The sequence below is a fragment of the Sinohyriopsis cumingii genome, chromosome 12 (genome assembly GCF_028554795.1).
Source record: "Sinohyriopsis cumingii isolate HCF-2022 chromosome 12, ASM2855479v2, whole genome shotgun sequence".
NCBI lineage: Eukaryota > Metazoa > Mollusca > Bivalvia > Unionida > Unionidae > Sinohyriopsis > Sinohyriopsis cumingii.
Window position 1 is genome coordinate 67,115,815 of NC_142972.1, and position 14,744 is coordinate 67,130,558.

At 37.8% G+C, this 14,744-nt stretch overlaps 1 protein-coding gene across 1 annotated transcript in view; it reads left to right on the plus strand.

Annotated features, from left to right (window-relative positions):
* Window positions 1-14,744, plus strand: part of LOC149786633 (coadhesin-like) — a 70,353-nt gene that overhangs the window by 21,461 nt on the left and 34,148 nt on the right. The window contains exons 6-9 of the mRNA XM_089975956.1: window positions 1,920-2,090; window positions 2,608-2,774; window positions 3,401-3,514; window positions 4,265-4,286. Coding sequence (XP_089832082.1) covers window positions 1,920-2,090; window positions 2,608-2,774; window positions 3,401-3,514; window positions 4,265-4,286 — 474 coding nt within the window. The remainder of the gene's footprint in view (window positions 1-1,919; window positions 2,091-2,607; window positions 2,775-3,400; window positions 3,515-4,264; window positions 4,287-14,744) is intronic.

The window sequence follows — 14,744 nt, forward strand, 5'->3', positions numbered from 1 at the left end:
GCAGAATTTATCTGCATAAACGCATGGGAGATGTGTTTTCTTTCCTTCTCAGACAATCAATTAAATATCCAGCTAGTTCGGGAATCAGCTAGTAGTTAATGTTCTTTATACGAAAGCGACTATAATGAAAATTCGTGCGTACCATTCACCATTGATTAGTCGAAGATGGCTACAAACCAAGTGGAGAAAATGGAAAAATTGCAAACAGTAATGGATACACTGAACATGACTGAAGAATTTTTAGGAAAGGTCGCGATAAGACTTCTACAGCCCCAGAAGAGTGAAATGGAGCTTAATAAGTTAAGAGAAGTAAAAGGAATTTTAAAAGGTGTCTTGAAGAAGGAAAAAGAGGACAAGGAGGACAGGAGGAAAACGAGCAGATAAAAGCAATTATTGATACGGAGAGGAAGAAGGAAGACAATGAAAAGTTAAAACATGAGGATGAGAAGGAGCAGGATGAGAACAAGAAGATGAAGAAGAACAATGTCATAGAGAAGACTAGGAATTGGTGGAAAATGAGAGAAATTAGAACAAACCCAGTGCTTTAAGGATTTCTACCCTCTTGCTCTATTTTGTTTCCATGTATATAGGTGTTTATTTGTATATATATATATATATATATATATATATATATATATATATATATATATATATATATATATATGTGTGTGTGTGTGTGTGTGTGTGTGTGTCTATGTTTGTTTGTCTATGTTGTGTTGTGTACATCCCTTCACCCTAAACATACCTACCCTGTTCCATTTCCCACTGACCCTAGACAGTCCCACCCTGTTCCATTTTCGTGTGAGGCTAAAGCAACCACCAACCCACCCCCATTGTAACATAAAAGTATACGTGAGGCTGAGGTTATATTACAACCTCCCCAACACATTTTTAACATAGAGGTCTACGTGAGTCTTTGGTATTGCCATTAATTACTATTGCAATCTGAAATTAATAACCCCGATATTTGCATTTTCACAAGTGAAGCCATTCTTTTAGTAGTTCTGCTTTAGATCCTATTCGAACAGGAAAAAAACACAACAAACCACAAATGGTATTGTTCTTCTGTGGGTTTGCTTTGATTTATGAATATTTTATCATAAAATAGCATAAATATAATACACCAGTACTGTAAGCACTAAAGTGGGTTATTTTAAGTGCACGCCTTTGCATTATGATACGGCTGAAATCGGAAGTTTTAAAACTACGGGTTCAAGGATCAGTATTTCATTGAAAGAAAGCGTCCGATTAAAATTAAATTATATGATTATGACTGCAAATATCGACGGAAAATATGTATATGCGTACTTGTTATTATGTGCAATCGTTTTTTCATAAGCAATTAACGTATTACAATAACATATACGTCTTTTTTATATTCCAGAAAAGTTCACAAAGTTATGCCCGTTATTATTATATGCAGCCGTTTATGTCGAATATTTAAGTTCTTCATTAGCAATACACAAAATCAATAAAATTTGAAACATAGATCCTTATTAATCATCAAGAGGTACATTTCTAAAATGGATCCAAGGTGGCCGAGTGGTATGATTCGTTTACATCTCAACTCTCTTTGCCTGACCTTTGGCCAACGTGAACATGTGAGAAAGATTCTCGTGAATCTGCAGTACATCCAGGGGGTTTATTTCCGGGTTCGTCCTCCACCAAATATAATGTCTGTCATATATAGCCTAGCAAGTCCTGGATTATAATTTAAACCCTCAAATCAAATCCAAGTATTTGAATAAAGCCAAACAGTAAAATATGTGAATAAAAATGTTTTCGGAGTACCATTATATTATCTTGTCGAAAACCGACATTTTACATGTAATACTTGAAAATACATAAGTCAAATCCCACTGATATTAGTACGTCTTTTTATCGATTTACACAATTGCTGATGTAATGTTCTTTTGAAGACGGAAACTGGAATAGCTGGTCAGAGTTTTCGAAGTGCACCGTTTCCTGCGGTTTAGGAACTCAGATCCGATCCCGATCATGCTCCAATCCTGCTCCAAGCAATGGAGGTCTTGAGTGTCTTGGGTCGTCAATGGAAGCAATCGTTTGTTCCCTTCCTGCCTGCATCGAAAGTTAGTGCTTGGGCAGACTACCAGCTTACGTTTCGCTTTGATCAAGAATATTTTGTTCACCGGTTTAAACTATTATTTCATCATTAGAACGATATACAACATGCGCATTGTTTTATTTACTCTTGAACTCGCACACAACATTAGCTGAGGTTTCAATCCACTTTGTCATAATTTAGACATGTAAATCAGCTAAAATGGACAGGGGTTACAACATGCGATGGAGTTAACCTTACCGTTATAACAAATTCGTTTGAAGGCAATATCTTAAAATCACAGCTGAAATTCCTTCGAACACGTTGCTCAAGATTAAGACATTAATAAACGCCATAGACGTAGACAGCATCGTTTTCTAACAGAAAATACTCTGCTTCCAAAACGTTATGTGCGTTGTTGTTCGCTAATGTTGATTTTTTAAACATAAAAGCAAAATAGCGGCATAATTTACAAATTATATATAATGTATATAAATATATTACCTACTTTTTATTTATTAGTTTATTTTTTATTTATTTTCCAGACCATCACGTTTGTGATAAAGTGCGGCTGTTTTCTTCTATCTTCCATAATACTTCCGTTTCCCAGAACGGAGACACGTCATGCCCGGACCGAAGCTACCATTCCTCAAGAGCGCTTATACAAGAACTATGCCAAGCACCATATACTTCCCTTCATTTTGGCTCGCGAGTAAGCTTTCTTTCTTCTATAATGTTAATCAAAAATTACAAATTGATTGTAAAGAGGTTGCATTGCATAAAGTATTCGAGAAGACACACATCTGCAAGTCGATGTAGTTATCTGCATTCGTATAGGTATATTATATGAGAGAAGATTCGTATGTTTAGAACTTGATGTATTTATAGAATTCGTGGATGGTACAATAGCAGCTATATAAATCTGTTCCTCATGAACAATTAAGATGTCTTTTATTTTATTTTAACAATAATAGCTACTGAATTATCTCTACCAATTCATTTTAATTTATAAATGTAATGTTTGTAAATGATACATTATAACTACACACACACACACACACACACACGCACGCACACACACACACACACACACACACATATATATATATATATATATATATATATATATATATATATATATATATATATATATATATAATTGATTCCCTTTCAACTCGCCCCGCTCTTTTTCCTGATTTTTTCCATTATTTTGGTCTCTTTTACTTACTTTGAATTGGTTCTGATATTGTGTTATGCTATTTTTGATCCACAAATATAAATCCTCAAATTGTGGTGTTTGAACATCTTACTGTAGATGCGAAACAAAACTATTTACAGGTCATAGATGTTTGTACTCAAATTCCAACGTTTACACCTGTTGGAAAGACTGATGACATCACAGGTCACATTGACTACGGGATCCTTATCGAATGTAATGGAAACCGCCTCAAGGTAACTCGAACATATGTATGAACGGCAATATACAATTGTCACGATCGTAATGATTAATATTTATGGCACGATTAGATGAAATTCTGCATTGAAACTTAAACCTTCTGGTAATTTAAGATATAAAAAGATTCAGCAAAATTATGTTTCGGTGTTAGGAGACTCCCTACCCCTTTTTTTAATACTTCTTATATTCTAATCTTCCACCTATACTATCGCACAAGCGTCCCACTCCTTGCTCGGTCAGGAGAAGACAAATCAATACTTCGTTATGTTCGTGCATTTATCTCTCTCTCTCTCTCTCTCTCTCTCTCTCTCTCTCTCTCTCTCTCTCTATATATATATATATATATATATATATATATATATATATATATAGATGTGAGTGTATGCGTGTGTATATGTGTACCGACAAAGAGTGACAGATAGATTCCATTGTAGAACAGTATAGATCAATTCAGTCAAGAACCAGTGAAAAGTGCTTATTCACTTTGTCAGAAACTTCAGTTTTAGTTGATAAATGAATTGTTAAAATAGTTTTCTTTACTTACAAATTAACTCCTTGTTATACAACTTTGCCCAGTATCAAACCTCCGGACAAGTTATAATATATGTGTTTTGCCCTGCTTTGCTGATGATCAGCAAACTCGTAACACGTGGCATCATACAGATTTCTTTGATCTTCCTCAATCTTCAAATGTGATTCATATAGAAGACTTTATAGTCTACAAAAATACAAACGTATATTTTCAGGTAGGATTCCAAGACTGTAACAGTAATGTACACATCTTAGATTTGGGTGAAACGGAATCCGATATGTACCACGTGGTAAACTGGTAATACCGAAAGAAAACACAACACTCTAACCTGTGTTTTCTGAAGTCAAAATTTAGGAGGCAAGAGTATTTCCCCTGAAATCTATTTGTCTTATTTCGAATAAAATGTGACAGAGATTCAGTAAACGCTTGTGTCAGGTATTTTTTGGTCTAAATGAGAGATATAATGAACCGCTCCTTTGGCCTATTGGTTAGAGTGGCCGAGTCATACCAAACAAGGAAGGAAAACACAACTGTCTCACATTATTTTCTGAAACTAGATTGGGTTTTCAGCATTATGCCGTTCGATGCATCTGAATACACATTAAAGTCTTTATGAGATTTTTTAATAACTCGATGGCTTCAACAAAGTCTTGTTTTGATCAAGCATGGACCCAAATTAGAGTCTGCCAATGAAACCCTACGAATACAGCTTAATGACCAATAACCCCCTTTGAATGAAAAACGTATAAGATCTGTTTAATAAAAGGTGTTATTTATTTCTTTAGTCAGTAAATGACAGGCGCGACATAGGTATTGCCTTTCTGAAAGCGACGTTTGCACGGGCGAGAACGTTATATTTTAACCTTTCGCTCAGCTTCTGTAACATTATATATGCGTTCCTGAAAGTCCATTTATCTATTATCCTAGTCGGGTTCTTAATATACGCAAACCTTGGTAACAATGACCAAGATTCCATGATTCAGTGAATACGTTAAGTTCTTCTACTGCGCTAAGATTCTTTGGCAACATGAACAGTTCTCAATTGATGGCTATCGTCATCTTGGAAGATGGTACCAATTAAATGGCAAATCAGGTCACAGTTACCTGCTTTAATAATCCACGATTGTGTTAAGCTCTTGCATATAGCCCTGTTTCTCTGAAACTGTTGTATGTACAATTATGAACTGGTCCTGCCTTAAAGCTTTCGAGGCCCAGGATGCCACGCTGACAGCACTGCACGACCGGTGGTATTACTGCAGCATGCCTAATTTTTTGTCAGTTGGAGCGCATCGTTCTGAAGGATGGGGGCCAAAAGCGACCGTCTTGCCGTAATGCCGGTCTTGGTTATGAAGCTTAATGGTACGTTTCAAATTAGAGTTTAATAATAACAAACAAAAGTAGGACATAGTGAACTACTTTGCAACTTGTCGTATTGCACCATTTGACTATTCAAAGTATGAATATAAAACATTAACAATAATAACACCACGTTCAATTATTTTTTAGATTAAGTTTAAAACACTTTGAAACACCAAGCTAATTATGCCAGTACAAATAGATGATACAGGACTTCATATGGGCAAACAGTTAGTGCAGAGCCAATCTTTGAAGTTAGTGGGTAATCGGAGTTCTAACGTGAAAATGATATCTGGAACACAGATCATTTGTATATCTCTCGCATTCTACGTTAACAGTGAGTGCAAAATAAAAATGGGAAAGCTGTGAACCTATTAGTACCTTTTTAATCTCAAACCACCGGATTTCCTTTTTTATAGTATGATCTAAAATTTCTTGAGGGGCAAGGCCAGTAGAGTGTTTGCTAAACTTCATTATGTGAGCTAATATTGAACCCAACTGCAATTGTCTTGTGTTATGTCGAGCTATATTTTGCTTAACATTTTGTACGTGACTATATCGTTTTATGTATCTCTTACTTTTTCTCACGTAATCATTGGTAATTGTTCTAAGAAGTTCTGGACAATGTCATTTGTGATACGTCATAATCTGTTGGCAGTCCAGTAGATGCAAAAATATGGAACTGATTCGTACAATTCTATTATTTTGGACTGGTGTAAAATAAGTTATGATTTATTTGAATTTAATTCATAATACTGTAATTTCCTCGTAAATTTTCATTTTGTAACTTTGATAATTAAATTATTAGTTACGTTTTGCAAACCTTGTTTGTTTTGCATCTTTTTGTAACTTAGTTTATGACCATAGAGTCTAAATAATTGGGATGTTTTTATTCGACTGAGTCACACAAACGCATGCACACATTTACACACGCACATAGGTACACGACAAACAGACTCAGAATATGTATTTGTACTGGTAACTGCTTAAGGGATGTTATATTAAATCTTCACAAAATCGCATCATAAATATACCCTAGAAAGTTTTAAATCATGAATAACAACTTGAAATCTTGGCTCGTGATTTCATCACCAATTTTACTTTATCATGAGCAAATCAAACGCACAGTAGTCGAGTTCCTGTGAAAGAGCATACATTTCTTTAAGCCATGAAATTAAAGACTTTTGCAGCAATTTATCTTACTCGTGTTCCAAAACAGAGTACTATTTTTTCTTCACCATATAACATAGCCCCAAACTATGAGTCAATTTGCTATTTCGTTAGCAGGAAACGAAATACAGGATGTCAAAATACAAGTCAATATTTTGTTGTCAATTATAGTATATAAATTGAAGTCTGTCCAATGAAAATAATAATCCATTTTGTACACAATGCGTGCATCTCAGACTGTTTAGTAATCTAGTTTTATTCCCCCCCCCCCCAGCTGGCTGGTTCTCTGACTACAAAATAATGGTCGGATCCCTATACCAAACATCAATTTTGCACATTTTGGTTCATTGACAACCTTATATACAAACATCCCTTACACTAATTTGGGCGGTATTCTAAGCTAACACAAGGATAATAATATGCACTTAGGTAATGCCGACCGATGATAAAACGAAATTATTTTATTGCAAGAAATATTCGCCATGTTATAGATGTAGCTAGCTGGAAACAATGCATTGATTTTAATTGTTTGTCTCAGTTGTTTTTTTTATTAACTCCACGTGTATATATATATATATATATATATATATATATATATATATATATATATATATATATATATATATATATACATATATATACCAAATGTCACTTCCCAATGAGCTTCATGGTCAAGTTGTACGTCCCGAGATAACTTCGTATTGAAGGATCACCAAGCGATGTTGCGAAAAACATTTAGACAGGTGCCAGTATAAAGTAAAACAAAATACGGCACTGATAGTTCGATGGTTCTTTTTACGAAAAATCATCCGATGTTAAGGAGAATTAATTTACAAAGAGTCCAAAGGGTTCGTGTGACTTGAATGGTTAGGACTGGAGTTTTCTCGGCAGCAAATTTCTGCCACTTTCGTCATTTCAACGACGAACTGGAGAAGAAGATGGTCCGTACAAATGCTTATTAAAATATTCCACATTTGCATATATACTTGCTGCAAATTTAAGTTCCCAATAGTCGCTCCAGCATCGCAATTCGCCATGAACATATGATAGAAGAAACCAGTCTGTTTTTGGGGACACGTTCGTCTCCACTATTGCTGATTTATTTCTGACGCAAGTGTAGTGAGGAGATGGCTGAGGTACATGAGCAATATTGGCATATTTATGACTTCTTCTTGCAATACTCATGGATTAGAAGCTGCAATCCAAACATCGAAACTCCGTGAACAACATATCCTACGTACTTCAAATTTTTTCGTTCAACTTTTTTTCCATTTTACGTTATTTTTAGTTAATAATGTGTTCGATAGCGTAAACGTCGTCTTCATTCTTGGTCACTCATTGCAACTCGGAGAAATAAATTTTCATTAAAAACTTTCTCAATACACATCTTTCAAAATTATGGACAGGTGGTTCATGTCCACGAACGTGTCCTGTGACAAGAAACAATCGCTGGACTATTTTCATCTTTCCAACTGTGAAACTAGTCCGTACGAAATCTGAAATAATATGAGGTGGTACTTTTGAAATTAGTCAGATAATACGTGTGAGGCAAACAAATGTTATAATAATTTAACCCAGTGGTCCTAATTGCTTTTTAGCCATCACCGTGACTTGGGATTGTACCCATGAAATTTTATACTAGACCACATAGGAATCACTGAGACCGGTGGTATGATGGACTTTTTCTTTGATTAAAATAAATTTTAATAATGTAAATAATACTAGCATAGCAATGACATTTTCCTCGTGTAAACCAAAGTTTAATTTATTCTTCATTTTCACCAAACATATTATCCTAGATTACGAGAAGCGTTTGATTGGAGTCAGATACCATCCTATATCTTCCCGAAGAATGCGTTATATCAGTGTATTGTATTCTCCTTGACTTTATTTCATTAATGACTAAGCCAGCTGTCACCTTTGTTACGCAACACAGTGCGTTATGGAGGACGGTTAGAGAAAACTTCTCTCTGTTCGATCAAATATTTGATCAATTCGGTTTGCATAGAATCTATGGGTCCGGCAATGAATACGAGTATGAGCTGGACTCCCAAATTGATCAACTGACATTTAGTCAATCACCCTGAAAACGACAGATGCGGCCATGACCAGGAGATTTTAGAAGTCTGAAAAAATAACGTATGAGAGAAGATATGCAGAAGTATATTTTTCTAGAAGACAGATGAACCACCAGTCACATCTTTTTGAAATTTAATCTTTTTCTCTTCCTCTTTTGAATGACATCTCTCTGTCTCTCTCTCTCATCTTTTGTAGCACTTTCTCCAACGTTTTAATAACACTGTTTGACTAGGCACTTATACAGTCGTTATGTCATTTGCGTGGTTTGTCTTTAGTGTGATTAAATTTAAAGCGTCTTAACGTCCAAGTTTATGACTTGAACATTAGTTCAGTGTCAGACTTTTCACTCTGCATTTGTTATGATGTTGTTTCTTTTCGGTACCTGTATCCACAATTGTTGGGTTCACCATTGTCACGACTCCGACTAGTATTTGGGGATCTTAGTCGATCAACGCCACTAATCTTCATCTTCAAAGTGTAATATTTATTACCTCAACTTTACAACTACATGTACCTATACATTGTTATTTGGGCAGAAGGGAATCTAAAATGTATCATGCCCGACTTAAAACAAATTTCTGATCACGTAATGAACATTTATTCCAACTGTTTCAAATCCCTCACTTCGTATGGTAATTTGTCTATTAGTTACTTCTTGTGTGGTATTACAACACTTGCGTATAAAGTAAACATTCATATTTTCGATGCTTTGTTTATACATTTATTGAAACGTCCATAAGCATAAATGTTATGATCACGCATGCTTTTGCAACGGTCATGAATATTTGCAAGCATTAATTTCCCCAATGTCTCCAAATGATTTCTCGCTCTAAAAGGAAGCATTGTTCACTTTTAATCTCTCATTTTCGTTCCCATTCATTTACTTATTTATTCAACTATATTTTATTGTGACAAGCATATAAAACGAAATCAACTTAATAAGCTCAAGCAAAGAACTGTTACTGGAAATTACATGTTCAGAAATATATATAAAGTTCTAAAAGGAAAATAATGTTGTGGCACATTGAAACAACAACACGCTTCAATCAAGGGGAACACTTGTATTGGCAACCAAGTCGACAGGCTACTTCCCTTGCTTCCTTTTTCATTGCTTGTCGACTATACTCAGGGTATTTGAATTGCTTCTAATGCATTTCAGTCACTGTGATGTACGTGTACTATAATTTCATATTGGAAAACACATCAGATTGACACAAGTAGTAAATGGGGCCACATTAGGGACAATGGGACTTAGCATTAAAAACACCCCTGGGCCACTTTAGGGACAATGGAAATTTAACATGGAGAAAAACGCTGGGCCACTTTAGGGACAATGGGAATTTAACATAGAGTTTGGGTCTGTCTAGGGACAAGGGAAATTAACATGGGAATAGAGTTTGGGTTTGTCTAGGGACAAGGGGAATTGAATATGGGATTTTTTTTTTTTTTTAAAGTTTTTTTTTAAAATTTAAATTTAAAAAAGGGGTAGGCAATGGAAAGGCTATCTCTTTTCGAGAAATATGGCTGGCCCTGAAAAGGGCCTTTGGGTTTATGTTAATATTAATATTAACATAGATGGCATCTGTCACATCTTCTTCTTCTTCTTCTTAAACTCCTTCTAACTGCCGGTCCATACACAAGTACCCTCTTGAGACATCCTTGTCTTTCTATGTAAACTCTCCTCATCCATTGACTAGTATCTGTCCTATCAACAACAGTCCACTTGGACCTGACATACATGAGCATGTCCGTCCTAAACATCATGGAAGACACAAGGGTGGATGACTCAACTGTGGTCCACATCTTGAAGCGACGAGAATAGGTGAATCAATGCAGTGAACTGCGCTTATTTATAGGTACAGGAAGGATTCAAACGGATTGAATTCATTCACCAATCCGAACACGCGTTACAAAATTCAGTCAGCTCGCATCCAATCCGAAGAGAGCAGTCTGTGACGTCACGTGGTCTATATAGATTCGTTAGCGCTTGTGTGCAGTCAATCTATGCGACAGTGATTCAACATGACGGAAACTCAGAAAACGATCCATTGGGGTGCACCAGCAGGGGAGACTGCCCAAGGGAACCCGGACTTACTTTCAGAAGAGGTACATTGGGATTTTGTGGATTTTCTTACCTCGCAAGAATTTGTTCCGGAACCTTCGTTACCTTCTTCATTACCGCAAGTGGAGAATTTTAGACAGAGACAGAAAGAAGAATTGGAGAAATTTATGCAACGACAAAAGGAAGCGGAACAAGCTTTTCTCCTACAGCAACAGCAACAGCAACAAGAAGAGGTAAGAAAAGAACAACAGCAACAACAGCAAGAAGAAGTAGCAGCAAAGAAACAAGAGGGTGAAAATCAAACGGCTACGGTACTGTTGGACATTTTAGCGGAGTTAAGAAGCCTGAAACAAATGTAGCAGACTTCTTTATCACGACCGAAGAGAATACGACCTACCTGAGCTAAACACGCCAACTCTGTGACTAAGCCTGTCGTACCACCCTTAGTGATTTCAACCAAATCATCAGAAGTAGGCCTTGGCCGTGGCAAAGGCTTAAGGCAGTTAAAGTTGATTGGTTAAACTCACCCCTACACCAAAATAAAAAGGCCCTTTTCAGGGCCACCCACATTTCTCGAAAAGAAATACAATTTCAATTTGCCAATAACTCAAAAATAAACCCCACCCATTTTACCCTTATAGTACGTGTCTGTGTATGAGTGCGTGAGTGTAGCTTCTTATTTTAAAATCAAAACTCAAAGACACTTACCTTATATCATTCATGTATTCTTTTATCCATTTTTTACAATCCAATTCACAATTCACCACAGAACACTTTAATTAAAAGTTCATTGACTTCTTCTTTCTCCTTGTTTAGTCTCTCTGTTTTTTGAATTTCTTCACCGTTTTTTCCTCATTTTCTTCCCTTCTTCTTTTCTTCTCCTGTTTCTTTGCTTCTTTTAAATAGAATTGTCTTCTTTCTTCCTCTTCTTCCTCTGAAGAATCCCTCTCTTCTTTCGAAGAATCCCTCTCTTCTTCCTAAGAATCCCTCTCTTCTTCTGAAGAATCCTGCTTTTCTTCTGACTCCTCTTGTTTCTTTTTTGGGCAATCTGGAGACCAATGTCCTTTTTCTTGACAATAATAACAGGTATCTTGACTTTTGTCTTTTTTAGCCCCTGTTTTTTTTTTTTTTTGACGGTCTGGACACTCTGAAGACCAATGCCCTTTCTTCTGACAGATATAGCAAGTATCCTGACTTTTATCTCGAAAGGAAGGAGAGTAGTCCGTAGGCTGGTCTGAAGAGAATTTTCTAATGACCCCTCGCAAAGCTCTGACGAAACGTTCCATCTGGGTAGTCTCTTCCATCGTTGTGCTCGGTTTGAGAGTGAAATGAATAGTGAAAGGACAAGACACACACCCTTTTATATACGCTGGTTTGTCATGACTATAAATTAGTCTATGGTGTTTAAACTTGAGTCATTTGACGTTTTGCACTCAAGATGAAACGATCCTATTCATTTGAGAAGAAAGAAGAAGAAGAAGAAAGTAAGAAGCAGAAACGTGATCTATCGCCTCGTACCAGGGCTGAAATCTTGGCACAAATTCATGCCAGTGATTTTGAAGAGGACATGAGTGAACCAGAATCCGAACCCTCTAAACCAAGTTCACCACCCTTAGTCAACCCTGAAAAGTACTATTCCATTCGAGAAACGGAAAAGCGCTCCTCTAGAAAATTTAGAACCACGGCTTACACCTACAAGGTGAAGTTTAAAGATTTCAAGGCCGATAATGTGGGATTCTTTGCTCACCTCACTCAAGCGACAATGTCAACCCAAAGAAGACGATCGCTTGACACTATCCATAGATCACGACGGTTTGAAATCCCCTGTTTGGATCGAGTTTAGCAGACCCGCAGAACTAACCCCTTCCAAAGTCATGGACAAGATTCAACACGTACAACAATCTAATGACCAGTTTGACATCACCGATGGTAAAGCCACACTGAAAATGGCTCACGTCTCTCTTCCTCAAGGGACAGGACGCAAAAAGATGTTATTGGTGGACGACCTTCGCAACACCAAAAAGAGTCTCGTCCGAATTAACAACCCTCAAGACCAGATATGCTTAGCCCGTGCCATCGTGGTGGGACGAACCTATGCCAACAAGAACGACACGGTAGAATGGAAAAGAACCTGGGAGAACATTCGAAAATCGAACCGAACCAAACAACGAAACGAAGCAGAACTCCTGTTGCAACAAGCTGGCCTGTCCAAAGACACACCCTGTGGCATTCCTGAGATGCAAAAACTGCAAGATGCCCTAGCTCCACGCTACACCTTGAAAGTGCACCCTCAAGAAATGCGCGGACCTCTGTTGTTTCGAGGCCAAGACTTTAAGGACGGAAATACATTCATGTTTATTATAACGATGACCATTTCGATACCATTACCACTATCACCGGATTCCTGGGATACAGATATTACTGTGAGAAATGTGATTATGGTTATAACAATCGAGAGCAACACAAGCATTGTGGATGGAAATGCCCAGGATGTTTGGCCTCTCCACCCTGTCTGAGCGAAGAACCAGTGCCTTGTTCGACTTGTCTGCGCACGTTTGTCAGCCCTACCTGTTACCAACAACATTTGAAAACACAAGGTTCACAGAAGAAATGTGCTTGTCAACTCCTGAGATTGTGCCCTACGTGTAGACAAGGCATACGTACCAACAGTACCAAGGCACACGTATGTCGAGGAAAGAAAAAATGTCACATTTGTCACCACATCGTCGACTTGGAACACCAATGCTACGTGCAAAAATACCAACCCCCACCAGAGAAAGAGGACGGTCACAAGAAGAAAAGCAATTTCATCTTTTTCGATTTCGAATGCACGCAAGAGACCGGCATTCACATTCCTAATTTCTGCGTGGCTCATCGAGCGTGCGAGAAGTGCATTCAAGAACCTATCTTCAGTCATTGCCCTCACTGCAGCAAGATTCCTGGAGGGCGTGAAAAAATCTTTCGGGGACCGAACACGTTAGCCGATTTCGCTCGATGGGTCTTAGACCCCATCGACAAGACGTGGAGCCAAGAGGACATCGAACGTTACGGAGATTGTCATCGTCATGCCACGGTGATGGCTCACAATTTCTCCGGATACGATGGACAGTTTCTTTTGAGGTACTATACCGAACATGGCACCGAACGTCCTAAAGTCACTTTGAACGGAGCCAAAATCATTTTCATGCAAGTGGGACAAGTGCAGTTTAAAGATTCGATGAGTTACTTGGCCATGCCTTTGAGTCGAATGCCTAAAACGTTTGGAATGACAGAAATGGCTAAAGGGTACTTTCCACACTTTTTCAATACGGAAGCCAATCAACATGCCGTTCTACCCCATTTACCTGAGGCTCACTATTACGACCCCGACAACATGCGTACCGAACAACGAGAAGATTTCTACGCTTGGTACCAGGCTCACGCCTCGGACCCTTTCGACTTTCAGGAAGAAATGTTAAAGTATTGTCGTTCCGACGTGGACATTTTACGACGTTGCTGTGGAAAATTTCGAGAACTGTTCATGGAACACGGAGGGGTCGATCCTTTGAAAGAAGCTTGCACCATTGCCAAAGCGTGTTCCTTAGTGTATCGACAACGATTCATGCCTGAAAACACCGTAGCTGTCATTAGCCCTCAAACGACCCACTTTGTCAAACGTCAATACTCGGTCAAAGCCCTACGTTGGTTACGTTACTTGTGCGACAAGGAAGACAAGTGGATTCAGCATGCCCGCAACGGAGGGGGTGAAAAGACCATCGGAACGTATTCGGTCGATGGCTGGGACTTAGAAAACCCCAAGATCGTGTACGAGTTTAACGGTTGCTTATTTCACGGATGTCCCGTCTGCTACCCTGACCGAGACACTAAAAATCAGTTTTTACAACGGACCATGGAAGACCTGTACCAGGACACTTGTCAGCGGCGCCTAAAGTTAGAACAGCAAGGATACCAAGTGGTGGAAATGTGGGAACACGAATACGATCACCGTTTGAAAACCGATCCCGAGTTTAAACGCCTCGTGGAAAGT